Source organism: Pseudopodoces humilis, chromosome 11 (assembly GCF_049639895.1).
Source record: "Pseudopodoces humilis isolate 2021_Gansu_Grassland_sample_001 chromosome 11, ASM4963989v1, whole genome shotgun sequence".
Taxonomy (NCBI): Eukaryota; Metazoa; Chordata; class Aves; order Passeriformes; family Paridae; genus Pseudopodoces; species Pseudopodoces humilis.
Window position 1 is genome coordinate 24,274,250 of NC_142210.1, and position 27,710 is coordinate 24,301,959.

At 50.7% G+C, this 27,710-nt stretch overlaps 2 protein-coding genes across 7 annotated transcripts in view; both read left to right on the forward strand.

Annotated features, from left to right (window-relative positions):
- The first annotated feature begins 1,127 nt into the window (after window positions 1-1,127).
- MISO1 (mitochondrial inner membrane subdomain organizer 1) lies at window positions 1,128-6,741 on the forward strand. 2 transcript variants are annotated; one of them, XM_014254274.2, is made up of 6 exons: window positions 1,128-1,236; window positions 1,325-1,384; window positions 3,969-4,122; window positions 4,256-4,300; window positions 4,792-4,952; window positions 5,572-6,741. In XM_014254274.2, exons 1-6 carry the CDS (start codon window positions 1,144-1,146, stop codon window positions 5,842-5,844), a joined length of 786 nt encoding a protein of 261 aa, XP_014109749.2. In that variant the 5' UTR covers window positions 1,128-1,143; the 3' UTR covers window positions 5,845-6,741. The 2 variants fall into 2 exon arrangements, with proteins under 2 accessions (XP_014109749.2, XP_087917190.1); XM_088061064.1 differs by lacking the exon at window positions 4,256-4,300.
- Window positions 6,742-9,752: 3,011 nt separating this feature from the next.
- The window catches only part of PLCH1 (phospholipase C eta 1), a 55,948-nt gene continuing 37,990 nt past the window's right edge, over window positions 9,753-27,710 (forward strand). For 4 of the 5 annotated variants that reach the window (XM_088061186.1, XM_088061191.1, XM_088061188.1 and 1 more), the window contains exons 1-2: window positions 9,753-9,862; window positions 20,094-20,205. In XM_088061186.1, coding sequence (XP_087917312.1) covers window positions 20,127-20,205 — 79 coding nt within the window. In that variant the 5' untranslated portion in view covers window positions 9,753-9,862; window positions 20,094-20,126. Of the gene's footprint in view, window positions 9,863-11,839; window positions 11,875-20,093; window positions 20,206-27,710 lie in introns of those variants that run through there. The other variant, XM_088061187.1, reaches the window with a different exon arrangement.

Sequence of the window (27,710 nt, forward strand, 5' to 3'; positions counted from 1 at the left end):
AACTTCAAGTGCAGAAGCTGAGAAATTACATTTCCTGTGTATTAGATTTGGGTTTTACTTTGCAATTTTTTTTCACTATTTCTAAAGGTGCCGGTGAAACTTGTCACTAATAAAGATGGGTTAAGGATTGTTTATCAATAATTAGATTGTCTCAACAACATCAAAATTGCACATAAACTCCAAATCGGTAGGAATCAGTTATGTTACCTGAAATAAGTAACAGTGTCCTTTTTCAAACTGGTGAAACAAGTTATGGATTAGTGCTTTTAATTTAAGTAGCTTTTTGTAAATTGGAAATATTGCTGCTGTGCCAGCCCCTTAGCAGACTGCTGAAGAGCACCCATAAAATTTTGATCATGCTACTTTTTTTCTACCTACTCTGTTTGAAAAGGATTTTTCTTTTTAACATTAGAATGATTGCAGACTTAAACATCTTTAACATAAAAAATAAATGAAAAAAAAAAAAAACCAAAAAAACCCCAAACCAACAAGAATAACAAACCGAATTTAAAATGTTGAGAAGAAAGGAGCATCTGAAAGGTCAGGGGAGGTGTGGTACAGGTTTGAGGAGCTCAATGCAGAGTTCAGCCTGGAGAGGAGAAGCTCCAGGGAGAGCTCAGAGCCCTTGCAGGGCCTGAAGGGGCTCCAGGAGAGCTGGAGAGGGACTGGGGACAAGGGATGGAGGGACAGGACACAGGGAATGGCTCCCAGTGCCAGAGGGCAGGGATGGATGGGATTTTGGGCAGGAATTCCTGGCCGTGATGGTGGGGAGGGCCTGGAACAGAGTGCCCAGAGAAGCTGTGGCCGACCCTGAACCCTGGCAGTGTCTAGGCGGGGCTGCTCGGGGCTGGTGTCGCTCCCCGGCACGGCGGCCCGGGCGCAGTCCCGGTTCCGTGTCCCGGTTCCCGGGCGCAGTCCCGGTTCCGTGTCCCGGTTCCCGGGCGCAGTCCCGGTTCCGTGTCCCGGTTCCCGGGCGCAGTCCCGGTTCCGTGTCCCGGTTCCCGGGCGCAGTCCCGGTTCCGTGTCCCGGTTCCCGGGCGCAGTCCCGGTTCCGTGTCCCGGTTCCCGGGCGCAGTCTCGGTTCCGTGTCCCGGTTCCCGGGCGCTGTTCGGCGGCTCCCGCGGGGGCGCTCGGGACGCGGCGATGCCGGAGCGGGGCGGCGGCGGCCCCGAGCGCGCCGCGCTGGCCCTGGCCCGGCTCTCCGAGTGGGCGGACGCGCACCTGGGGCTGCTGCGGGTACCGGGGCTGGGCGGGCAGCGGGGCTGGGCGGGCACCGGGCCGGGAGGGCCCGCTGGGCCCGGCTGAGCCCCGTTCTCCTCTGCAGGGCCTGATCGCCGGCGCGGCCGTGGCCGGGGTGCTGCTGCTGGCGCGGAGCCTCCGCGTGGTGAGTGCGGGGCCGGGACCGGGGGATGCGGGGAGCCCGACACGGAACAGGGGGATGCGGGGAGCTCGGCACGGCCGCTCGGAAGCGGGGAGAGCCCGGCACGGCCCCCCTGAGGCCGGGAGAGCCCGGCACGGCCCCCCTGAGGCCGGGAGAGCCCGGCACGGCCGGTCGGGCCCGCGGGCGGAGGGGCAGGGCCCGCTGTGCCTCATGGCCGTGGCTGTCCCGCCCGCGGGCTGTTCCCGGCGGCAGCGCCAGAGCATTGCTGTGTTTTGTTCTGTTTTGCACAAAACAGGAGCTGCTGGTTCCCGCGAAAGGCTCCCTGCTTCTCAATACTTAACGTTATTTATATATTTTAACAAAGCATCATCATTCACTCTTACAGATTCCATAACTTTTCTATGAATTCGCATGCAGCCCCGTGTGTGTTAGCGCTGTCTGTTGTTCCTCACGCTGACCAGCCCGCAGGCCCAGCCCTTCCCTCCGTGTGAGCCCGGGCTCCCTGTGGCGGGGGTGGCCAGTGGTCAGTGCTGGTCAGTGGTCAGTGCTGGTCAGTGGCCAGTGGTCAGTGCTGGTCAGTGGTCAGTGCTGGTCAGTGCTGGTCAGTGGTCAGTGCTGGTCAGTGGTCAGGGCTGGTCAGTGCTGGTCAGTGGTCAGTGCTGGTCAGTGGTCAGTGCTGGTCCGAGCTGGTCACTGCTGGTCCGGGCTGGTCAGTGCTGGTCAGTGGTCACTGCTGGGCAGTGCTGGGCAGTGCTGGTCCGAGCTGGTCAGTGCTGGTCCGAGCTGGTCAGTGCTGGTCAGTGCTGGTCAGTGGTCACTGCTGGTCACTGCTGGTCAGTGGTCACTGCTGGTCACTGCTGGTCACTGCTGGTCACTGCTGGTCAGTGGTCGCGCTGTCCCACTGATGGAATTGCCTTTCCCCAGGGACGGCTCAGCCCCACTCCTGCTGGCTCCCGCCCAGACAGCCCATTCATCTGGGCATTGTCTTCCCTTTTCCTGAAAACTAAAGATTAGCCAAGCGTGCAAGGTTCACAATGCGATTGCTTAATCATAACGGTCCTGCTACAGCTACTGATTAACAAGTGAAAAAAAGCCAGCAAAGTTTGATTCGGGTTCTGAGAGGCTCGATATCGCTGTCCTGAGGCATCTCCACGGGTCTCTTGTTCTCGCCTGTTCCTGGAGGCCCTGGGAGGGGCAATGGTCCCTTTGCTGGTCCCACCGTGCAGCTCCAGCACCCTCCCTTGTCCAAACACAGCTGAAACAGCTGCTTGCCTCGCGTATTCCCTGTCCTTCCACACACAGAACTGCTTCTGAATGGTTTTAAACATCACCCAAATCTTCCCTCACTCCCAGGGTGGTCAGGTCACACTGGACCAGCGCCACGCTGCTCACTCCTGCAGAAGCTGAACCTCCAGCCAGCCACTGTGCTCCCACAAGGTCCCAGCTGCTTAAAAAAATCACAGTTACCTTCATTTTCACCCTGCCCAATTCCAAATGATACAAGAGAACATTTGTGTGGAGTTTTTAAAAATCCTACCAGAAAACCTGAACTACAAATGCTGCCAGAATTATTTTTCTCTGGTTTTCGATTGGTTTTGACCCAAGGGCCTGTGAATGCATTAACCTGGCTGGTGGAGCTTCCAGAGCACATGAGATCAGCTTTGAACAATTCTTTTTCCTGAAAACCTTCAGGCTTCCTGCCTGCAAGGTCCCAGGTTCCTGTGTTCCCAGTGGGAGGCTCTGTGGGCCGCAGAGGAGGAGGTTTGCTGAGTAAATAACACACAGGAGACACATTTTTAGTTGTGGTGTTTTGGGGGGTTTATTTCCCAGCACTTGTACATCTGTGCTCAGTGGGTTTCACAGCTCTGTAGGTGTAGGTCAGTGCTCTGCTAAGGCCTCTTGCAGGGAGTCCTCAGTGTCTGAAAATTTTGGGGGTCTTAATTTTTTTGAGGTCTCACATGTCCTTGTCCCTCACCCCAAACCTGTGGCTGCTCCATTCCTGTGCCACTGCCCAAGTCTTTGCTGTTGCTCAGCTTGGTTTTCCTGTGTGATCACATAACCATCCCCTTTGGATCCCCCCAGGCTGTAGTATCAAATTTAATCTTCTTGTGATCTTCTCCAAGCTGTTCACCTGCCTTTGTCCCTCTCCTGGTTTCCTCTGGCATCAAAGGCGGGGTTGTTTCTGCCCTCCCTGCTCCGCCTTTGTTTCCAGCGTGTCTGTCCTTTGCCTTCCTTTCACCCCTATCCCAGCCCCTTTCAGGCTGTTCCTGAAACACTCTTTTCTCGGGGAATCAGGAGAACTTCAATAGGCATTGCTTGAAAAATGGCAGTTTCTGGTTTTGCTCTAAACCTGTTTTTTATGTCCGTGCTGATGTTGCAAGTCCTTTAAAACAGGGAAAATGGTAAGTGTGGAGAGGCTGGCACACCTTCTGCAGCTGATCACTGCTAATTATATATCTATATTTACTTGCCCATGGTGTCTAATAATAGAGGTGTAATTTCCTAAACTGTTTTAAGAAGTTGCATTTAGTGTGGCTGTAACTGCTCTATATTTTTTCTTAAAATTTTGTCTTCCTACCATCAATAGACAACAAAGTTCACAAGTCCTTTGGATATACCTGTGGAGTTCATAGAAAAGAATGTGAAATTGAGAGGGAAATTACATCACATCACAGAGAAGGGCCTGGAAGTTGAGCATGTTCCCATCAGCATTCCTTTCATCTCAACCATCCAGAGAAAATGTGAGTAATGAGGAAAACAGCGTGAAGAGCAGGGCAGAAATGAAATGTGCTGCTCTTGGAGTTCCTGCAAGCTTGAGAGGAAGGGCTGGGGCACATTTCCAGCTCTGCCTTTTGGTCTTTCTGTGCTTTGCAGGTGGCAAACTGGGGAATAAAAGGCATGAGGAGACCTGCACAGAGGGTTTGTCACTACAGTGTTTGTGTTAATCCTTACTGTGATACTTTCCAGCGGCAGAAGCGAGCACTCAGACAGTGCTTCTGCCTGCACAGCTCATCTCATTCCTGGCAAAAAGCCTCTGTTGGGATTGTGCTTTTATTTGCACACACCCATTTTTGGGGACAGTTTTGCTGGTCAGAAACAAAGTGTGACTCTCACACTGGCTGTGCAAACACCAGCAGGTGTTGATGATTCTGCCCCTTTGGACTGAGAGTGGGAGCAGATCTTTTTCTTTGCAGGCAAAATAAACCAAAACTCATTTTGAATTAGGCAATCTTGAATTTATATGTTGTTTTTTTTTTTCCTGAAGAAGAGATGAGACCAAATTCCTGTTTGCTTTGAGGACCTAAAAGGGATTCTTTTGGTCTACTGGAATCAATTGATTACCAACAGCTGAGGGTCTGTGCAAAGCCTGAGCTTTCCCCCAGCTCCAGATTTGTCCCTTTCCGTTGCAGGGCAGTCGGAGAGGCTCCTGCTGATCCGCCTGGCCGGGGTGGAGCTGGCTCCAGGTGGCACAGCCTGGCTGCAGCGGGAGCTGCTCCCCAAACAGCCCCTGTGGTTCCAGCTGCTGGGGAGGGACAGCTCGGCCCTGGAGTGCCTCGTTCTAGTCCATAAGGTGAAGAGAGACACAAAAACTGGCTCTTATCTGCAGTTTTACATGTGACTGTAGTCACACAGTTATCTCAGTACATTTAACAAATGGTATTAGTTATGATTTATCTTCCTTGGTGTGAATTTAAATGTTGCATTTGCAAATCTGATTGCAGGGCAGTAGTTTTTCAGACTGATTCATGGCAGGAATATGTTTCTCTGCCAGGGCCAAAAAGGCATCCTGTAGTTCTGATTAGCCTAATGTTTGTTATTCAATGTTCCCTCACAAATTCCTTGCATTATAGAATCACAGCATGGTTTGGGTTGGAAGGCACCCACAGATCATCCAATCCCAGCCTACAGCAGGGACACCTTCCATCATCCCAGGTGCTCCTGGACACTTCCCAGGTGGTGGCCTTGGGCACTTCCAGGGGTCCAGGGGCAGCCACAGCCCTGTGCCAGGGCCTGCCCACCATCACACTGGAGTTGGGTTTTTAGTCACTTGCATTCCTCTTCACTTTTAACTTCTTCTGCCAAAGCATCAATACCGCCATGAGTAAAACTTGTACCTCTGTGGGAGCTCACACCAAACCCCAAATAACCCTGTTTCAATGTTGAATATCTGTTTATTGTGGTTTTTATAGGGTGGATTTCTCAGCATGTGCTTGAACGAAGAGCTCTTGAGGCAAGGGCTGGCCAGAGCAGCCCGGATTGAGGGGCTGCCTCACCACTCCCACCTCTACTGGAAACTGCACAAACGGCTCCTCCGGGCTGAGTTAAAGGCTGTGAAGAAAAATAAAGGCATATGGAAAGACCAAAACTACTCTGAAAGAGTCCAGGAGCGCATAAGCAGCAATAAATTCCTGCAGAGGCTGAAACAGTTTGTGAGCTGGGTTAGAAGCTCTACTGAGAGGTGAAAAGGTGGGGAATGCAGTTCCCCAGCTTGTGGGATTTGTGTATGTTATGTATGTATGCTATGTTGGTGTTCACAAACAGTGCTGTGATGTTGAGGGTCCCTGTCTCAAACACAAACCCCACAGTTAATGGGTTACACAGATTATAAACCCCCAGTTTGTGGTTATTTAGAATGTATCCCATATCACAACCCACATGGGATGGAAGTTCAGTAGCAGCATGCAATGTTGCAGCATGCAATGAAAATGTTCTGATGCCAGACCTCCACAGTAATGTCCAGAATTAGTTGTCCAGTTTCCCACCTGCTAAACTCCTCCAAGCTGTGCTGCCCAGTGCAGGTTTGAGGGGCAGAGACCTCTCACACCTCTATAATGTGCCATTGCTGCCAAGCCCACACTGGACAGAAACCCCATGTCAGGCCTTTAAAAAGCTCGTGGGATGGGTTTAAACACAACCTTTTTGTTTGAATTCTGTTCTTACACTACTTTTTTGGTGTAATTTGTGGTTTAAAACTCGTTCATCTTGAATAACGGGTTGCATTGTTAGTGATATAAAAGGTGATTTGTTTTGGCTGATCTTAAAAAGCTGATAAGGTTGTAATAACTAAAGTTCCTCAGGGGAAAAAAATCACTTGGTGTATCAAAGAATATAATGTCAGGAATCCAAATTTGTCAAGGATATCTTTCATTTAAAGAGGAAAAACCCGTGTTGTTTCTTTCTGATGGTTCTGTAAGTATCTAAGATTAGATTAATATAAAACTTTAACATGAAATTTGACAAGGAGAATCAGACTGTTCTAAGAACTTGGATTTTTGCTTTATTTTTGATACACATGTGAAGTATATGAGTATTACTTTTTATGTTGTAAATATTCACAGAATAAAGATTGAATTTCTTAAGTTCATTGTTGTATGTTTTATATACCAAGCCCTTCACCCTTGTTTAGCCTCCCACAGTCCAAAAATTTATTTAAAGTGAAGTGTTTTACAGATTTTCTTTCTTTCTGTGTGATTGCTTTCCAGTGAAACACTGAAGAGAAGAGTGTAGTACAAAAAACCCTTAATAAATGAGCACTGCTTTTCTGGCAATTAGTTGCTACATCATCATTTTCTCTGCTGACTCCAGGACAAAGTTGTGACTCTTGAGATCCTTAAAAATCCCAGTTTCCTTGGGTAAGAATAGATGTTAGTGGTTCTTTACTCCTTTTGTTCCTGGTCCTCCCAGGGTGAGGCTGCTGCTAGGGAGCAGCGAACCATGAAATACCTGCAGTGTGTTGGAACCCAGCCTGGGGGACAGGGGAGGCAGCTCTGGGGCAGCAAACCAGGTGTCTGTGCCTGTTTGGAAATGGAAAATAAGAAAAGTGAGGTTCTGGGTTTATGCACAAGACAGTGAAGGGCTGAGCCAGCCACCACCGTGGTTCTTGGACATGAAACTCATCAGCCAGTCAGGAATTTGGGATTGGCTGTGGCACCCTCCAGAGCAAAACTCAAAGCTGAGTTTTAACCTCAAAGTCATCCAGGCTCAGCAATAATCCACTTCTCGTGGGGGTTTATAGGTGCTCCTGTTTGTACATCTGGGAAGTGGGAGGAGCTTTTCCAAGCTGGGCATAATTGTACCCTTATGATTTATTTTCTGTAATAATTAAATATAATTCTGGACTTCACACTTCTGTTCTGTAGATGAGTCACAGGAGGATTTATCACAAAAATCCACTGTAAAGCTGAGAGAAAAGTCTCAGGAAGCCACATGCTACATTTCTAGCAAGCAGAGGTGAGGTGTGGGCGAATGTGAAGCGTGTTGTTCCCTCACATGGATTTGGGGTTGCAGTGACAAATGATTTCTTGAGGGTCAGGTCCTGTAATTGTTTGTTAATGCTGTTTTCCTTATCACGCAGGGCTTATCTTTTTAAAAAAACCAACCCACCAGCACACCCTCCCCCCTGGGAAAGAGCCCAATTCAGTTCAAAGCTGTGCTTTCCATCTGTGCAGGGCTTGAGAGGTTGCAGATCCTGTCTCCGTGGGAGGCCTGGCTATTGGAAAAGCAGTAATAGGAGCAGAGACAAATATCTCTGCAGCACCCGGCCGGGCTGGCTGGGGGAGAAGCAGCATTTTCTCCATTTCATAAAACCCCCCTGGCTGCCTCTCAGGAGCTCCATCCCTCCCTTCACCCGCAGCAGTGCCCAGCAGAGGATTTCCAGCAGAGGAGGCAGTTCTGTGACTGGCAATAAGCACAAGAATTAAACTGTTCAGCACTTGTGCCTTTGCCCCTGCAGCTCTGACCGTGCCGTGAGCGATCCAACATCTTCAAAAGACCACAGGGAGTGAAAGGAGAGCCCCGGCCTCCAAATGGCCCAAGAAAAATACCTCCGACACTGCACAGACATTTTATTGCTGGTGTGGCATGTCAGGCAAACGGCAATAAACATCCCCGGCCCCTCGGAGCCCAGCGGCAGCGTAGGCACTGGGCTGCTCTTTGCATCCTTTGCGAACAAACTTCTGAGCAGGGCTATTGTGATAGGAGAACGGGGAATGGCTTTAACCCAAGGGACGTCCGTATAAATTTGATTTAAGAAAGAATTGTTTTACTCAGAGGGTGGTGAAGCCCTGGCGCGGGTTGCCCAGAGAAGCTGCGACTGCCCCATCCCTGGGATTGTCCGAAGCCAGGTTGGACGGGGCTTGGAGCAGCCTGGGACAAGGGAAGGTGTCCGTGCCATGGCAGGGGTGGGATGGGAGGGCCGGGGGTCTCCATGGCACCCGCCGGGCGAGGGGCCGCCCGAGGGGCCGCTTCTCAGTCTGTTCCCACCGGCACCACTCCCCTCGGCTCGGCCCGGGGAGCTCGGTGAGTCCCGCCGGGAGGAGCCTCCGGCCGGGCGGGCAGAGGTCGGGCCGGGCAGCGCTGAGGGAGCGGGGCCGGGAGGGCTCAGTCCGGGGGATGCTGAGGGGAGCGGGGCCGGGAGGGCTCAGTCCGGGGGATGCTGAGGGGAGCGGGGCCGGGGGCTCAGTCCGGGCAGCGCTGAGGGAGCGGGGCCGGGAGGGCTCAGTCCGGGGGATGCTGAGGGGAGCGGAGCCGGGAGGGCTCAGTCCGGGGGATGCTGAGGGGAGCGGAGCCGGGAGTTCAGTCCGGGGGATGCTGAGGGGAGCGGGGCCGGGAGGGCTCAGTCCGGGGGATGCTGAGGGGAGCGGAGCCGGGAGGGCTCAGTCCGGGGGATGCTGAGGGGAGCGGAGCCGGGAGGGCTCAGTCCGGGGGATGCTGAGGGGAGCGGGGCCGGGGGCTCAGTCCGGGCAGCGCTGAGGGAGCGGGGCCGTGAGTTCAGTCCCGGGGATGCTGAGGAGAGCGGAGCCGGGAGGGCTCAGTCCCGGGGATGCTGAGGGGAGCGGGGCCGGGGGCTCAGTCCCGGGGATGCTGAGGGGAGCGGGGCCGGGGGCTCAGTCCCGGGGAGGCTGAGGGGAGGGGGGCGGGGGGCCCAGTCCCGGGGATGCTGAGGGGAGCGGGGCCGGGGGCCCAGTCCGGGGGATGCTGAGGGAGCGGGGCCGGGGGCTCAGTCCGGGCAGTGCTGAGGGAGCGGAGCCGGGAGGGCTCAGTCCCGGGGATGCTGAGGGGAGCGGGGCCGGGGGCTCAGTCCCGGGGATGCTGAGGGGAGCGGGGCCGGGGGCTCAGTCCCGGGGATGCTGAGGGGAGCTGGCGGCGCTGCCCCGCCGCTCGCAGTGTGCACACAATGGAGCAATGGAGCAGGTTGAACGGGCGCGGGGCCGCGGCAACACCGGGGCTGGATCTGGGCTCGGGCGGCCGCAGCCGCTCGCGGGCGGTCGGGACAGGACGGGCCGCTCCGCTCCGCCGAGGCCGCTCCGGGTTTCGGCAGGGCCCGCGGCGGGGGCGGGCCGCGCCGGGCCGGGCCGGGCGGGGCGGGCGGCAGCGCTGGGGTTTGAACGGAGCAGGTTGAGTGCCCGCACCGGGCACCGGGCCGTGCGTGCGGCCGCGAGGGACAGCACCGGACCGAACCGAGCCCAGCCGGCGGCCGCGGTGAGTGAGGGCGGACGGGATCCCCGAGCCCCGTCCCCGCGTGCGGCCCCGCGGGCGCTCCCGAAGCGGGACGGGACCGTGTCCCTGCGAGCCTCCGCTGGGCTTTCCCATGCGGTTGATGCTGGTTTCTCCCGGTGTTCGCGGCCCAGAGCTGAGGTTTGCGAGGTGTACCTTCTTTTCAGGCTGTTTCACACGGCTCCGCGTGCCCCGAGCGCTCGCTGTGCGGAGGAGCCGCTCCGGGGCTCTCCCGGGCGCCGCTCGCAGCCGCTGCCGCACGCAGGGAGCACCGCCGGGATGAGCTCCAGCCGCTCTGCCCCGTGTGCCGGGGCGGCCCCTGGGCCGCGGGCACTGAAACCGGAGCGAGCCCAGCCCGAGCCCAGCCTGTGTTCAGTGAGGCTGAGTGGAAAATCCCGACCCCCCTGAGGAGCGGCCAGCAGTGCCGCGGGGTGGGAGCGCGCCTGTCCCCAACCGGGACGGTGCTGAGAAAAGTCAAACCTCCTGCTGGATTGAGTCTTCCCTAAAAATACCTTATTTCTAATTGCCTACTCCATAAACAATTTTTTTTTTTTTTTTAAAAAAAAGAAGTATGATGAGGTAGGAATTAAACTCCATGCATATTTTATTGTAATTAAGCTGTGCAGTTCTGGGATCTTCAACTCCAGCTGGCCGAAAAGTGTTTTAGAAGAAGTGTTATTAAATTCCAGGGAGAAAGATATAAGCCTTATCTGATGGTCCACTCATAGGCTCTTTGTTTAAAGTGTGCTTTAACTCCCGAGTTATAAAACACAATGTTTGCCTGTTTTCAGGGGGCCCTCCTGCTTTACTTGTCCTTGGGACTCCTGGCCCACATGTTGCAAAACTTAGGAAATGAAAGAAAAGTTAAGGTGTTTGTTCTGAAATGTGAAAGAATAACTGCAGGTAACAGTACTGAAAAGAGAGGCAGGCTTCAACCCTGCAGTGAGGCACCTGAGTTAAAGTTAATGTGGGATATGGAAAGAAAATCCAGGCTTTTTGGGAGGTGAGAGGCAGCAGAGTGCATGCACGCTATTAAAAACTCTTCCTGGGTCTTTAAGCATCAGCTCCCTGGAATAAGTTTGAGAGTGATACTGTAATAAAATCTGTTTTTAACTTCTGAAGGATGCTCTTTTCCTACATTTAAAAATGCCTGTAGGCTGTTACAGAAAGAAATGTTAAGTTTTATCAACCGAAGATGCGCAATTCGTGAGAAATGATCCGTTCACGGGTGCTTTGTGGTTCTGTGCTACCTATTGTCTATAAAAATGGGGATCAGCTGGTGGGTTGGGATCAAGTGGTGCACAACTCATTATTTTAACAATAGTGGCTCGGCTTGGGAGGTTGCCTAGGGAATTGATTTAATGCTGCTGTCCTTTCAGCCGTTGAGGCGGGTGTCCTGCCATGACTTTGATCAAAATCACCAGTATTTGAGAAGGAGAATAAAATTTTCACTCCATAAAAAGCAAAGGAGAGGCCACTTGCTATTAACAGCTCCCAATTTTGCATGAGCTGATCTGTAATGTAAAACACTGTCAAGAAATACTCGTGGCAGTAAAACAGTTTCATGAGCATCAAAATACAGAATGAAAATTAGTCCTCTGTTCAAGACTTGGCTTCCCCTTATTTCTGGGAATAGCTTTAAGCTGTGTGTTTCTGTTGGCTCTACAAAGTAATCTTTCTATAAATGGAACAGTTTTCCTTTAATGAAATCTGAATAAGCTGAGTTTTCTCTAAGGTGTCACCCAAGATCCAATTTAAATTGATAACGTTGATGGCACAGCCAGGGCACAGCCACGTGGGGTAGTGTACTGGTGTGGAGATTTGTTTGTTTGTTTGTTTGCTCTGGGCTTTTTAATAAGTTTATACAAGCCTGAATGTTAATAAAACAAAACCAAACTCTCCAAATTAGGAAAGCAAATATCTGTTTCCAGGTTTGCTGGAGACCTGCTGTACTGTCTGCAGTAGGACAGCATTTTCTGCCTGTGCCTTCAGAGGAGGTGAGACCTTCATTCCTCATTGCCTGGGAGCTCCTTACAGAAACCCCTTCCATGAGTGCTTCAGGGGTACTCGGGGTGTTGAAGTGAGGGTGCTGTACAAGCAGTTCTGTGGCATTTTCCTCGTGGCACGGTGGGATGGATGCTCTGAGCAGTGCTGGCTGTTGTCCTTGGGAGGGTGTAAGAGGCACTGGCCAGCAAAGCCTGGCTCCTGGGCAGTGGGTCCCTTGGTTTGAGCCTGTGGGGCTGGGCTGTGCCCGGGACAAATCTGCCTTTGCTGCCCAGCCCACAAGCAGAAGGTGCTTCTGGTGGAGCCTCACGGGGCCAGCTGGTGCCAGCCTGATCTAACGGCCAGGAGGGAGCTGTGTGTTCTTGTGTACTCCTTTGGGTTTGTTTTCCTCCTTTCTTGTTTATTTTAGGACACTGGAACTGTTTTCTGTAACAAAGGTGGCTTTCTTGTTCCAGTCTCCACGGTCACGGAGGGCACTGTTGTTACTCCAGAGATCTGAGCTCGCCCTCTGCTCTCCTGACTTTGGAGCCTTTTGCTGCTCACCTGACACTACAGAAGGACTGTCTGGGTGTACCTGAGTGGCCGAGAGGGATGTGGACCACAGATCTGAGGGATGGGAAGGCAGGCTGGGGGATCCACAGTGTGAGGAAGTATCCGACACTGCAGATGGGCGCTCACAAAGGTTCCCCAGGGGCAGTGGAAGTGCAGAGGAGGGGCAGGGAGAGGTGAGCAGAGTTGGGAGCAGACTCCTGTTGCAGGGCTAGAAAAGCCAGGCCCGGAGTGCTGAGGATGCCACGTGCCCTGCTGGAGCCTCAGTCAACCACTGAAGGATGTAAAACCACTCCAAGGGTGTTTGGCTGTGTGTGTTACAGGTCTTGGCATGAGCTGCCCATGTGAGTCTCTTCAGGCTGAAGTAACTCAAAAAACTTCAAGTGGAGACAGGCTGTGGTGCAGAGTGGTGTGTGCTCTGTTACAGATGTGATTTATTGGAACTGACACGGAGTTCCTGTTCCTTCGCGCGCTGAGTGTGATCCAGCGTGTGGCTGAGATGTGCCAGCTGGGATGGGGTGGGTCACACCAGGCAGTGCTGAGCCTCAGCCAGCTTCTCCTTCTTTGCTTGGCTGTTGTTCCACCCACAGGTGAAAAAAAAAGGAAGAATGTTAGCAATTACCAAGGGTGTTAATTGGTGTCCAGCACAGAGGATCTTATGGTGTGAAATGCCCACTCCTTGGTGGAACCACACTCACATTGATAAGTGGCCAAGTGTACAGGGTGCAGCTCATCCATGCCCATGCCTAGGACATGGCTGCATTGGCACAAGTCCTTTCCAGGTGTCCTGTTTTTATCTCCACATTGTGAGTTGTCTCTGTACAATTTAGATTTTCATTTACAGAAAGACTCCTGCATTCATTTGCAGTTTGAAACCCTCTGTGCAGCAAACCCAGACCTGACTTGGATTGGTGAATGGGTGTACAGAGAGCTGGCAGAGGCAGCAGAAAGGTGTGCAGAGTGCTGGAGATCTGTGTAAGGAAAGCATGGATGGACCCTCACTCATATTTACCCATCCCATGTCTGGTGGGATGAGTGTTACCCTGAACAGGGTGTGCAAGGCAGGTGCCAGCTGAAGCTGTGCCTGCTGAACCTCAGAGGCAGCAGCACGCTGCCCTCCTGCAAATAATTCCTTAAAGAGGAGAAAAACAAATTCCATGTAGGCTTCTCGAGGAATGGGGAGCAAATGCTAATTCCCTTTCAGGGTCCGTTGCCATGGGGAGTCAGTTCAAATCCTTTCTAATGCCTTCCTCAGCAGCAAGTTGTGCTGACACATGCTTTTCATGGCTTCCAGAAGGAGAGGAGAAATGACTGTGAACAAAAGCTGCATGGGAATGGGCAGCCCCGGGAGGAGCAGGGGTGCTGTGGGCTGGCTGGGCTGGCACAGGTAGAGGTGTCCTTTGCCCAGGGAGCTCAGCCCCGTGTCCTGCCTGGGAGGGGTGGGTGCCAGGGAGCTCGTGTGCCATGCCCTTGTGTGCTGTGCAGTGTGTGTGCCTGTTCCTCTTGCTCCTGAAGAGCAAATCCTGGGAATTTGTCCTCCAGCAAAACTGGATGCAGTCAGGGTTGGGCTGAGCCCCTGCCTTCACCTGGTGAGCGATGCAAGATGTGTTTAGTGCCCTACTGGGGGAATGGCCAAAAGACCAGATTTAACCAAATAAAATTCTTTAAAAATCTGCATTTTCAAAAAGTCTCATCTATCTAAGAGCGTGCAAGCGCAGTATCTGCATCCCAAACTCTGTTGTGACCTTTCCCCTTTGATCAGAGATCTCTGAATTCTGAGTTTCCAGTAGCTCCCAGGGAAATCCACAGGATGTGTTTCTTTGCTCCAGTTCTGGCTTGCCCCTTCTGGCACCTTTGCTGCCAGCGTGGTGCCAGCACAGCTGTTCTGGCCTCATATCATGTTTGATTAGGGAACTCCTCTGTCAGAAAAATAAACCAAGCAAAAATCTCCACTTTTATTCCTCCAGACAAGTTCCTAGAGAAATAAGAAAAATATCCCATACTGGATTGTTTTGTTTTCTATTGCCAAGCTTTGTTGATGTTTTTCCATGCTGGTAATATTTATGGTTAAATATTTGCTGTTCAAAAGGGAGTATAATTTTGAGGGTATTTTTTAAGCTTTTTGTTTTATACAAGATGCTTTAACTCTGGAAAGTAGCCATACATTAATGACATGGTAATACCACAGGTAGGTAAAACTTTGTTTTGTAAGTATGAAAATTATATCAATTTGTTGGAAAAAATATCTTTTTGTGTCAGCAATATGGAACTTCCATCTTGTGTGCCTTGCCTATTCTGCCTGGCTCCCTTTAGCAATGTTTATGCAAGTTATTTTGAGTGAATGTTGATATTTGATGCTGATTAAAGTGGAGATTCGCACAGATGATGTGTGGAACCCTTAGAGCCTGGCTTGTGTGACAATTAAATCTAAATCTGCATGAATTTAGGCCAGCTTAAATGCTTAGCAATATTTGGGTGACTGTTAGTGGCTTAGTGGAATAAGAAGCCCAAGACTGCAGATGGGTGAATGCCCCATGGAATATTGTCATATTAGGGTTTTATAATCTCTTCAGATTTGTTTTTTTTAGGTCTAACTACGGCTAAGCTTTTCATCCAAAAACTTCTTTGGTTTGTGGATACTGTTTTCAAAAAATCCAGCCCATGTTGTGCTGAACCGGTGCTTGAGGGTTGTTCCACCGGAGTTGTCACTTTGGTTAGAAAGTAAAAACACAGACTGGGAAGTTCCTGTTGATGGTTACAGATTAACTAGGAGAGAACCTGCAGCATAATTTAATATGGTCCAGGGAAGGGAAGTTGGTGAGGGCATAAAGTTTGCTGGTTGCTTGTTGTGGTGTGAACAGAAATGCAAATGACTTCTCTCCCCCTGGTCAGTACCTGTTGTTTCGAATATCAGTGTACCAAAGGGCATGTCCTGGAGAAGTGTCTCTGTGCTCTGCAGTGTGTTTGCCGAGCTGCTGGGTGCTGATGGCAGCTTGGGAAATGATGTAGAGCTTGATGTGGAACATTTCTTTATCGAGCTAAGAAACTGTGGAGAAAACCCAGCGATCCCCTCTGGGCAGCCCCTGCTCAGCTCCTGAGAAGTGAATTTCTTGCTTACTCTCAAACTGAAGATAAAGCACCTCACTTCCTCCCTTTTAATAACATTGAAGGCTTGTTGTGAAGCTGAATTGCTTAGGTTTTCAATACCACTTCAGGGTTCTCCAGGGAAAGTTCAAAGTAGTATTTGTCCTTTGGTGTTTATTTTCTGTTTGCAGAGACTGGGAGGGAGCTGCCCACACGAGATGGTGTCATCAGAGATGCTGCGTGCCCCCACCACAATCCCAGCTGCCACACTAAAGCCCAGCCTTTCTCTCTGGGCTCTATTCCTGCTGCTTAGTGCCAGCCAGATGGTCTGTCCTCCCTCCCATACTGAGATCTCTAAAGCTCATCAGAGGGCTCTGGCCATAGCTGGGGCCAATACAGCATAATTTCCATCACAGCATTATTTCCACCCCACACTTGGGGTGGCCTCTGTGTGACTCTGGATTGCTCTTCTCATTTCTTACCCTTTTAAAAATTAATATTATTATTTTGTTATACTTTTCCTTTATGTCACTTGTAGAGCCCAGTATCTCTGAACTATATTTCATGCTAAAATGTGTCATTGATGGGCACAAGCTTCTAAAATCAGTAGCCTGCTCAATATTCAGTGTTTTCTGGCCTTTTCTTCAGTTACCAGGAACATGAACTTTATACACCATTTGGGGCTAAGGAAAGGAATCAGTTTTTAGTAAATCACACTTCCCACGTGTGTTCACTGGGTAGATACGGGCTCTGAAACTGCTGAAAGTGGAGCTGTGGTTTTGTCTGAGGGAAGTGCTGGTGTCCTGCAGACCTGCCCTGCCATCAGGAACGATCCCTGGTCCTGGAGCTGTGGTTTTGTCCGAGGGAAGCGCCGGTGTCTGCCTTTGGGAAGGATCCCTGGTGCCTGATGGAGTCAGTGCTGTTACCTGTGCAGGTGCTCCAGGCACCAGCAGGTGAGAGGGGGCACGCTCAGCACTCTCAGCCCCTGGATGGACGCAGTGTGCTGCTCTGTGCCCAGGCTCAGACCCTTTCCTGGCCGTGTGCTTATTCCCTCTCCACGCTGGGGACCTGCTCAGAGTCCAGGTTAACTGCTGCAGATAAACATTTGGATTGTGCTGCTGCAGAACATTTCTGTGCTGAGCCTTTCCAGCAGCCTGAGCTGAGAACGTTTCACTGAGCGTGGCTCAGCCTGCAGCTGCTGGTAACAGCGCTGTGATTCCCTGGAATGAGGGAATTCCTGGCTTCCCAGCACAGCACATGGGGTTTTTCTGTGTGAGAGGGGAAACTGCAGAATAGGGTGAGACACGTGGGGTCAGATGTTGTTCTTGGTGCTGAGCCTCTTGCTGTGAGAAGCATCTCTCCCAGCCCAGGCAGGGCATGTGTGTCCTCTGCTGCATTCACACACCTTCCACACCATTCCCACAGCTCCCAGAATCACATAACTTCATTGAGCATGTGTAGAATGAAACCTTCCTTGTGGGGAGTTCACCCACTTTCTGATAACAAAGAGAATCATATTTGTTCATCTCATCTGTCTGTATCTGCGCTGTTTATTCATGCATGCACACGTGAATATGTCAGTTATTCCTTGCATCAAACTTTGAGCAATATCAGCTTGCTTCTATTAATAATAAGCAATACCAGTTTACTTCCATTAATAACTTGAGCAGTATCAGTTTCCTTCCATTAATAACTCTCTTGTAAAGTACAGCTCTGTACAACTAATCAAAGCTCTTGGGAAAAGTGTCTCTCGTGGAACACAGTGCTCAAAGCACTGAAATAAGGCAGCTGACAGGTTTAATAGAAATTAATTAACTAAAATAGTTCTCTCAAGGTGCTGTGTTTCTGCACAGCACATATTGGACCCCTTGCTCAACTTCCAGATTAAAAGACTTTCTCCAGATCCAAAGTAGGTGGATTCCTGACACGCTGCAGTAGCATCTCTGCTCTCAGGTAGTGAAGCACCGATTGTTTTACCTTTTGCAATGAATGTGGCAGGCTCAGGGCTGAGCCTGCAGGAATTTTGCTTATTGTGAAAATGATACCCCAAGCTGAGAAACGTGCAGAGTGGAAAAGTGAGGAGTTTAACTCTTAGTTTAACTCTTTCTAACTTGGCTGCTTTATCAAGCTGGTTTTGAACTTGGATTTATATCTTATCAGGATTTTGGTAACTTTTTTGCCGAAATAGTTTTGTTGTTACAGTCCTAATTAAAGTTAATTATATGCACATGGGCACCTTTTACTCTAATAGTTTATGTGTATAAAATAAGTGATACAGGTACAGCCTACATTTTAGTCGGTGGCATTGACAGAATGTTCTTTTTCTCCTGTATTGAAATGATGCAAAATTGTGTACAATTAAGTTCCTAAGTGTGTGTTCCCTTGAGACGATGGTATTTGGCCCAAGCGTGGTGTTGGTTGGGATTCTGTTTGCTTTTTTTTTTGCACTCAAATAACTTCGAGGACTATCCAAACAACTGCTGGTGTTTCTTGGGAAGGTTTTCTTGTAGGATGTTTGTGTCAGCTGATGCAACCCCTTCGGGAGTCTGCCCTCATCCCTGATGTGCCCGGGAGAACCTTTGTTCCAAGGGGCCACCGTGGTGTGGGAGAAGCCTTTGTGCAAGAACAAAGGAGGATTGTATCAGCCGTGGCCGGGAGAGGGAGGGGAGGGGGCTCAGGAGTTCTTTCAGAGGCACTGCAGGGATGTATTGACAGCCACATTTCCCTGTAAATCTCCTCTGTGATACGGGTTCTGTGTGGGAGCTGGGCTGGAGATAAGATCTGCTTTTATTGTGTGCAAATTCTTAGTGCCGAATATTTGATACGGTTTCCTTAATTAAAACACCATACCTCTCGTACTTCTGTAGCCTGAAGCAAAAAGCCTGGCAGTGGGCTGGACTGTGGTGTTGTTCCTTTGCTTTAAAAGTAACTAACAGCTTGTGTCTTACTAATTAAGGCTGGAAGAGTGGCCTTAGAGCAGGCTATAAGGAAAGCTCGTGGCTGGCCAAAAGGGCAGGAAATGTAGAAGATGAGGCCTGGCAAAGGTAGTGGGTATTGCTGCTTGGGTTCCAGAGCTTGGTAAAACATGCCTTTAGTGTAAACAGCACACAGGCCATACCCTAAACACACCCCCCAGGGCAGCCTGGGCACGTTTTAAGATGGAGCAAACCACAAACGGGTGTTTGTGGCTCCCACCTGCAGCAGAGCATCCAGACATCCCTGCTCCCCCCAGAGAGAGGCAAATCCCACTGTGCAGCCACAGCCTCGGGGCAGGAGCATCGTGGGTGTCACCCTGGCACTGGCCTGGGGGTCTCTAACGCTTCCAAGTCAACAGAAACATTGACACTGAGGCACGAGTTTCTGGCTGCATGGGGAAAGGGGAGAAGTTCTCCAGGTTCTTCTGTTCCCTTGTTAGCTGAGCGCGGTGGCTGCACCCCAGGAAATGATTGCAGCTAAATCGGTCATTAAGGATCAGAGGAGTCCCATTGGCTGGGGTTTCAGATGATTTGTTGTCCTTTTTGTTTTGAATGAAATGGATCTGTGTCCCTCCGCAGAGCTGCAGGCCAAGCACTTCATGTGCTGTGGTGCTTCGTTCGGGGGTGGGTTTGTTACTAAGGCCCCCTGGCAGCAGTTCTAGGAGGAGATTTGGGTGGCAGTGTCCTTACATCCTGCTAGAATTGCTTGGATAAAGACAGTTGGAGCTGTTCGTGCCAAGTGTGGGCGAGCAAGCAGCTGGGGTGACCAGAGTGAAGGTGGGAGGGAGATAAAATGGGAGACCAAAGTGGGCTTGTAACAGGAAGGGGTGTCTGGATTGCTGAAACCAGACCCTGAACTTCATAAAATAGCAAAGGGAGAAGGAGGATCCAGTGAAAGGATTTGATGTCAGCACAGGAGATTAAGAATTCCATAGCTTCAAAGGAGTACAAAATGCTGTGTGTCTGCCTGTAACCATCAGTGTTCATTTTGGGGGGCTGATGTAGCTGTTCCTCCTGAGGCTCAAAGTGCCCATCCATGGGCAAATCCATCCCGAGGGCCACAGGGCAGTGTCTGCCAAGGGCACAGGGGCCCCGTGTCCTCATAACTCTGCTCTGGTCTCAAAATCAGGGGGTGATTACCTTTGAGTCACCTTTTTAATTACTATAACCTTCACTTGGGGAGGATTTATCGTTTTGTGGTGTTGTCAGATCTGTCTGCAGCCTGTTAAATATGGGACAGCATCAGTGAATGGATTAAATTGATTGTCTCTGCAGGCCCACAGTGGCCTGCGGTGGCTGGGGGGGTGAGGGTGGCAGAGGGGACAGAGGTGCCATTGGTCTCTGCAGCACCCTGGGAGCTGCTGGCTGGTGGCACCGGTGTGGCACAGCCCTGGCTCCGTCCAGGCCAAGTGTCCGTGCCCTTTGCCCGGGTGTCCGTGGGGATGGGCACGTTTGGAGAGCGAAGAACTACATTTGCTGTCATCTTTGTGTGAAACCAGTGGAGCGTTTTGCATAAAGGCCTCAAATATCTACGGTGCTTGCAGTAGCTGGGGGCATTTTTTGTAAATGAAAGTCGCAGTTACCCATTCCCGTTTCCCTTGCAGAGGCTTTGATGGTGAGCGGGAAGCTGCCTGACGATGAGTTACTGGAGTCTGGACAAGAAGAGCTGCCTGCAGTACTGCCGGCACTTCCTAGCGGATAACGGCGCGTTCCACGGTGAGTCCCGCAGCTGTTCTGCAGCTCTGGCTCGGTGTTGCTGCTGCCGGTGGCCGCTCTGGAGCCGCCGTGGCTCGGGGGGCGCTCGGGACCCCGGGAGCGCGGGGAGGGCACGGCGGGGCCGCCAGGGGGCGCTCCGGGACCGCCTCCCCCGGTACCGGCTCCGAGTGATCCCCTCCCGGTACCGGCTCCGAGCGATCCCCCCCCCGGTACCGGCTCCGCGCGCCCCCCCTAGTCCCGGCTCCGCGCGATCCCCCCCCGGTACCGGCTCCGAGCGATCCCCCCCCGGTACCGGCTCCGAGCGATCCCCCCCCGGTCCCGGCCCCGAGCGATCCCCTCCCGGTACCGGCTCCGAGTGATGCCCCCGGTACCGGCTCCGAGCGATCCCCTCCCGGTACCGGCTCCGAGCGATCCCCCCGGTACCGGCTCCGAGCGATCCCCCCGGTACCGGCTCCGAGCGATCCCCCCCCGGTACCGGCTCCGAGCGATCCCCCCGGTACCGGCTCCGAGCGATCCCCCCGGTACCGGCTCCGGCTCCGAGCGATCCCCCCCCGGTACCGGCTCTGAGCGATCCCCCCGGTACCGGCTCCGAGCGATCCCCCCCCGGTACCGGCCCCGAGCGATCCCCCCCCCGGTACTGGCTCCGAGCGATCCCCCCCCGGTACCGGCTCCAACTGATCCGCATCTGTACTGGCGCTGACCCATCCTCATCCCAGTACCGGCTCCAACTGATCCTCCTCGGTACCACTGATCCTCCCCCCGGTACCGGCCAATACTCACCAGTAGCGGCGCTGACCAATCCCCCCCGGTACCACCGATTCCCCCCCGGTACCAGCTGTGACCAATCCCCCCCGGTACCGGCTCTGACCAATCCCCCCCGGTACCACCGATTCCCCCCTCAGTCCCACGGATCTCCCCTGGTCCTGGGTCCCACCGATCCCCCCGGTGCTGCCGGTGCTGGACACAGCCGGGTCCGACTGATCCCCCAGTACTGGACCCGCGGCAGCCCCGGGCAGGCAGTGGGGGCTGACCCCGGGGCAGGCAGAGCTGAGAGGCCCTGAGTTCTGAGATCTTGTATTCTTTATTCCCTTTGAGGTCAGTAATTAGAAACCATCACTTTAGGGCAGAATTATGGCACTACTAATAATAGCAGCACAGAATGGCTATGAATTAAAGATAGAAATACTTGTCTCATTCAAAGCAAAGGTAATTTTTTTCCCTAGAGAACATACACACATTTTCAGTGTGTTTGTCAGGACTGGAGAGGTTTGCAGCCCAACCAAACTCTATCTGCATTTTTGTCACTGTGGTTATGTCACCATTGATGAAGTTAATGGCTTAGTGGGAGAATTAATCATTTGTCAGTCTGTGAATCTTCCTAATAAAAGCCAGTTCAGAGAGAGCCCCATTTTTCCCTGTACTGTTTTTTTTCCTTGCCCACGAGCACTTCTGGTTCTATTTGGGACACCAGAAGAATGTTAATAACTTTCTGTAAGTAAGTCTGACAGTGGTGTTGTCACATTAATTCATGTGTGCTGCACTCGGGACTTGTGTTAGAGGGAAAGTGCTGTCATCTCCAGGCAGAACCATTCTGCTTCTCCAATGAAATGGATTCATTCCTGGGATTTATCAGGCCCCTCGTGTGGTCCCACTGATTCGGTGGGATCATGTTCCTGCAGAGCTCCTCTTCCCTTGTGGAAGGGATGTGTTCACCCAGGTGTCCCTGGGCACTGTGGCAGTGTTTTGGGAGATGCCTGTTAATCCCTGTTCTCCCCAGGCAGCTCCCTGCTCTCCTGCACCAGTGTGTGACTGCAACAGCTACAGGGATGTGTATTTGCAGCTCTGCTATTCCAGACAGTGAAAGAAGAGTCTGGCCCATGCTCTGTGACCTGAGGTGGTGTTTCAGCACACAGCAGCACCATGTCTTTATCCTGCTAATGGTGCAGAGGCTGGATAATGATCCATCAGCACAGAGTCCAGTAATCCATGAACAGCTATTGAGGGATGAGTCTGCAAAGTGATAATCATCCACAGCCCAAGGCATAATTAGCAGGAATCCTAGATCAGAAAGATTTCCTGGCCTAATTTATTTATCTTTGATTGATGACCAGATAAGATGAACTATTTTTCCCTGACAGAATCCATCAGGGCTTCCCATTTGTCTCCTTAAGCAACTGCAGAGCCAGTTCCTTTCCCTCTGAGTGTATGGAGGGGCTGAACCCTGCCCTGGACAGTGGCAGAGGTGACAGTGCCACACATGGTGTAAGGATGTGTGCATGTCCCAGGAATTAGCATGGTGTTCTGGTGCTCCACAGGAGCTGGCTTCCTCCAGGGCTGTGCTGGTAATTCAGGCTGCTCACATCATCCAAGTGCACAGTTCAGTGGCATCAGGGCTGTCTGGAGTGATTGTCTGGAGCTCAACTGCTGCACCTAGGGTGCAGCCAGGTAAAAATATCCCACAGGGCCAGCTGGTGCTCTTAGAAGGAATAGGAGTATCCTTTAGAAGGACTGGAAGTGTCTGCAGAGGGGCACAAGAGGAATTTTGCTGCCCAGCTCTGCTCATCTCTGGTGTGTCCTTCACACCCTGTGGCACCTGCATTGCTCTAAGCACCTCAGCAGATGGGGTTCCATTTGTTGACCTGCTGAGGAGTTCAAATGCAAGAACTCATGGACTGCACTAATAAAAATGCTGAAGCTCTGTGTCTATTGGGAGTAGTTTGATTGTTTTGTGTAAAAAAACCAAAAAAACCAAAAGCTGACCAAAAACCACCAACAAAACCCCAAACAAACCCAAACCTCCCCAAAGAAACCAAAAGGAAAAAAGGCTCAGCCTGCAGCAGAAACAGCGAGCTGAGGCTGCAGCCCTGTTGCAGTGCAGTGCCCTGCAGCAGGGGGACAGAATTTGGAGTGTTCAGGAGTAGGATGAAGGTGTTGGTGCCACAAGGCCCAGCCTAATGCAGTTCTGGGCATCAGTGTCTGAGCAGGGGGAGCTCAGGAACAGACTGAAGGGTACAGAAGTGGAGATGAGTCAGGGTTGTTCAGCTTGGGAAATCAAAGATTGACAGGGGCCCTGAGTCCATTGTAAAGGGAAAGCTCAGGGAGGAAAAGGCTTAATTGAACTGATGGGGGGGAAATTGGCACAAGTTGAAAATTGTCCACGAGTATATGAAACAGGCTTGGGAGAAACTAAAGTACCTAGAGTGGGAGACTAACAAGTTTTGGAAAAATTGTTAGAGCATTGTATTTGTGCTCTTGCTCTGAAGTTGTAAATGTGATAATATTCCCCCAATTTATTGACTAGTGGGAAATAAGGCTGGAAAACTATCTGTGGTCCCAATTCAATTCCTGTGTCCAGTGAACTTCAGCTACAAACAGCAGTGCTCCCACTGCATTCAGGAGAATGCTGCTGTGCGTGGATCAGGCTGCTCTCTGCTGGGTTTTAATGGTGCTTTGAGACACTTGCGTGTTGTTAGACAAGATGAAGTATTGATACACAACTGTGGGGCTTTCCATGGGGCTCTGATGGGTTTCCTTTAAATAATGACTGAGATTTGTGTGTGTAATGAAGTACTGTGTGCATCCACATTGCCTAAGGCACTCTCGTCATTTTATAATTTTATTAGGAAAAGCTGCTAATGGCTGCATTTGCAGGATATTAAAATTCTTATCTGTTTATGTCTGAAATTTTTGGTTACAGAAGTGGAGGTTGCTGCTGTGCCTTGTACTCTGGGGAGTTTTATCTGCCCAGAAGCAAAACCGTCAGTTTTCTTCAGCAGCAGCAGCAGTGAGATAGAGCAGTGTGTGCACTCAGAGAATAACAGACCAGACACAGGGGCTGGGGGTGAGCTGTTTTAACAGTTTCTGCAGAACAGAGAAGACAAGCAATTAGAATGTTTGGAATAGCCTTGAGGATTTGATGAACCCACTTTCCTTTCTGTCCTCTTGCAAGCAGTTCCAAAATACAAAGTACAGTATCCCTTTAGGCTTGGAAGGAGGGTTTTTTTTTGTTTGTTTTTTGTTTGGTTTTTTTTCCAGGGGTTTTAAGCTGTAAATATGCATCATGTTTTGTTTGTTTGCTGGCAGCAACAACGTAGGAATGGCTGTGCTGTCAGAGCAAACATCCATTTAACTTAGCTACTAGATGGTCTATACTTCCTGGAAGGATAAAGAGAAAAAACCCCAAATTGTACAGAGCAGCCCATCCTGTGGCTCCCAGTGCCTCCCAGTCAGCAAGGCAAGTACCTCTGCAAAACTGCATCTAGATAACTGCAGTTTTTATCATTGCATCTGGTAGTTTTATATTTTCCCGTAAGATTTTTGGAATTCATTTATGCTTGTGACTGTCTGTGGGAATTAACCCCCAAACTGGTGGTGGTTGGTGTGAACCCTGTGGTTGGAGGGAGGCAGGAATTCCGGCTGTCAGGGATGGAGCAGGTTGTGTTGTGCTGTTGTTTCACCTTGGAAAGGGAATTGCTTGGAAGGAGTGAGTGGGTCTGAGCCCAACAGGTGACACAGGTCCTTATGTTGGGCACATCCTGATGAGGAAACCACAGAGAACCTCTCCTTGTTTCAGTGACCTTGGACTTCTGTGCCCAATGAGAACATAAAATGCCTTCTGTTCTCCTTTTCTGTGCAGTCAAATGGACTATTTTGGTTATTGGAGCACAAGAGTTTTGGGGGAGCAGTCCTAGAGCTTTGCCAGATTGCACAAATCCTTCAGGCCTGATGTTTGCTGATGGGCAGTGCTGTATAATTAGTTCTGCTGAAGCCTCGTGCAAGGCTGGGGGCACAGCTACAGATGCCAGATGTGGGCTGCAGGATTCAGCCTTTTATCTCCAGAGTCGCTTCAGCTGGAGTTTCATAATGATGCTGGGAAAGCACAACTTAGGAGTGCAGGAATTTGTGTTTGGGTTCATATTCTGATTTATGTGAAATATCCACAATTCATTCCTCAAAACAAACAGATGTAAATGAAAACGTGTTTGCAAGAAGAGCATTAAGGAATTAATGTATTAAGGTCCACTTAGATTTAAAAAAGGCCTAAAATGCCTGAGGAAACTCTACTTTGTCTGTCTCTGGATCCATCCTTCATTGAAAGGAGAAGCCTCATGGGGGATCTGTCTCCAGACAGTATTTCAGGTAGTTATGTTCTAATGCCAGGTATTTTTCCCCTTCCATTTTTGTGTCTTTCTCAGCTTTCCATAGAACCATGCCTTCATTAACGATAAATGAGTCGATAAATCTTGAATCTGATAAAAATGACAAGTTTTCCATGCAGCTGATACAGAGTTTTATTCACAGCTGGCTGACTTTTCACAAGGAGATTGTCTCACAGTTCAGATCTAAGATTACACTTGGAAGATGATTATGAAGATGTTGTTATCTCCTTATTTCATTACCTATTCCCTGTAAGAGGTGCTAGTTCTCTAATCAGCTTTTCTTGCTCTTTAGTAGAATTAGGCTTTGTACTGGTTTCCAGCTATTTTGACAGTGATAAAGGAAAACCCAATGAGCTAGAAAATGAACCTTCCTCTGATGCTGTAATTTCCAAACTGTTAGTTAAATCATATTCTCATTTATTGGAAAATGGATATTTTGCAGTAGAACTTGCAGGGCTGTGTCTCTCTCTGGTAATCTGAGCCTCGTGAGGTGTGGGCAGAAAACCTAGGTGGGAAAAACAAGCGTGGAGGTGAGGCTGTTACTTTTCCTGCCAGACCTTAGCTCGGGACTGTGCAATACCCATGGGACAGCAGTGATGGCTGAGAAGATCTTGTCTTATGGTGATCATTGATGTCAATCAATTACTGATAAAGGAAAATGAGTTTTTTGTTCAGAAAGCTTGTTTGTCACCATCACCTCTGGGAGTGTTAGAACTGTGTGTGCTGTGGCTCTGCAGAGCATTCCCAGCAGGAGCCTGTGACCCCTAGGAGCGAGGGAAAAGCCAGGCAAACTGACAGGGATTAAATGCAGAACCTGGCTTGACACTGAGGAGTTGTCATGGGGATTGATTTCTCTTTTTTCTTTTTTTGTTTAATTTTGGAAGTTGAATAAACCTACAGATCATCTTTTACCATTTGGCATATGTCAACTGAATTATATAACATCTTCATTTGTTTGCTGAAATGTTTTTCTAACCTATATAACATGCTTGGATTTCTAAAGACATGTAGCATTTAAGCATGCCTGGTTTTAAAAGGAAGTCTATTTTGGAGACAAAACAATGAAGAATGTATTGGTGATTGTGTAAGGTTTCTTACAGAGCAGCTGTGGTGTTGAAGGTGCTTGTGTATAGCTCATCTTATAACTAACAGAACAGTAGGAGTGTAATTTGCATTTAACACATTATCAAGTGCAATCTGATATATCAATAATTAAACTGTACAGCAGTGACAGTTTCTTTTTTGTTGCTGAATTGCAGCTATAGCACCTAATTTCACTGTACATGAACTGTCCAGAGGCTTCAGAGTGGTGATTTCAGCCAGGAAGGTGGTGAGCTGAGCTGGGAACCAGAGCTGGGTAACGCTTCCCTCGCTCTGCCTGGCAATGGGTGACACTCAGAGTGGGACTTGTGCCACCTCCTGCCATCCCAGCCTGGCAGTGCCATTGGAGCCACAGCTCAGAGCAGCCAAGAGATCCTGCAGTGGCTCTGGGCTCTTGTTTCACGTTCCAGGGTGCTGGACACAGTCCATGGATACCGTGCAGAGTGCTGGGCTCTGTCCTGGGGGCTGTGGGAAGGCTCTCTGTGCTAGCAGCAGCTAAGAAATGGTTTCTCAGCAAGTAGAACATGTCTGCTCCACTTGGATCTTGTCTCCCACCAACTGAAGTTCTGCAGGCATGTGGGACTATGAGGGGTGGGTTTTATTGAGCGGCTTTTTTATTTGTTTTCCTCCTCTGTCAGGTTGTTGCTCTTGTAACTTTTTCCTGGCCTGTGCTAGACAAATTCTGTCTCTTTATTGCTGTCACAATGTTTGGGAATACAGCTGGGAATTCCTTTGGTGTGCTGATGTAAATGTCACAGTGAAAGAGCCAGCTGAAGACAGAATTAGAAAATGCAGTAAATGAAAGATGCGAGGCATTTATGTGGAGCTTACTTAATTCTTGTGCTTTCCAGCCCTGTGAGCCCCTGGGCTCCGTTGTAAGGAAGTGCAGTTTATGCAAGTGTGAATGCTTCTGTCCATTGTTTTTCCTGTAAAGCCCCTGATTTCAGGGACGCCTATAACCAGCCCAGGGTTTTGCCAGGGGCACGGGGATTTCTGTAGCTGCTGGGAGAGTTGGTGCTCAGCATCTCCCGGGGGGCTCCTGCTCCTCGGGCACTGCATCGCTCAGGGATGCACAGCCCGGGCGAGCGCAGCTGGCCTGAGCCTGCCGGGTGGCTGTTCCCTGCGCTCAGGGACAGTGGGACACGGCCGGAGGAGGGGCCCAGAGCCAGGGCAAAGGCTGCTGCCGCTCGCAGAACCCCTGGCTGCAGGTGCCGGGGGTTACTCTGGAGCGGGGCTGCATTTCCC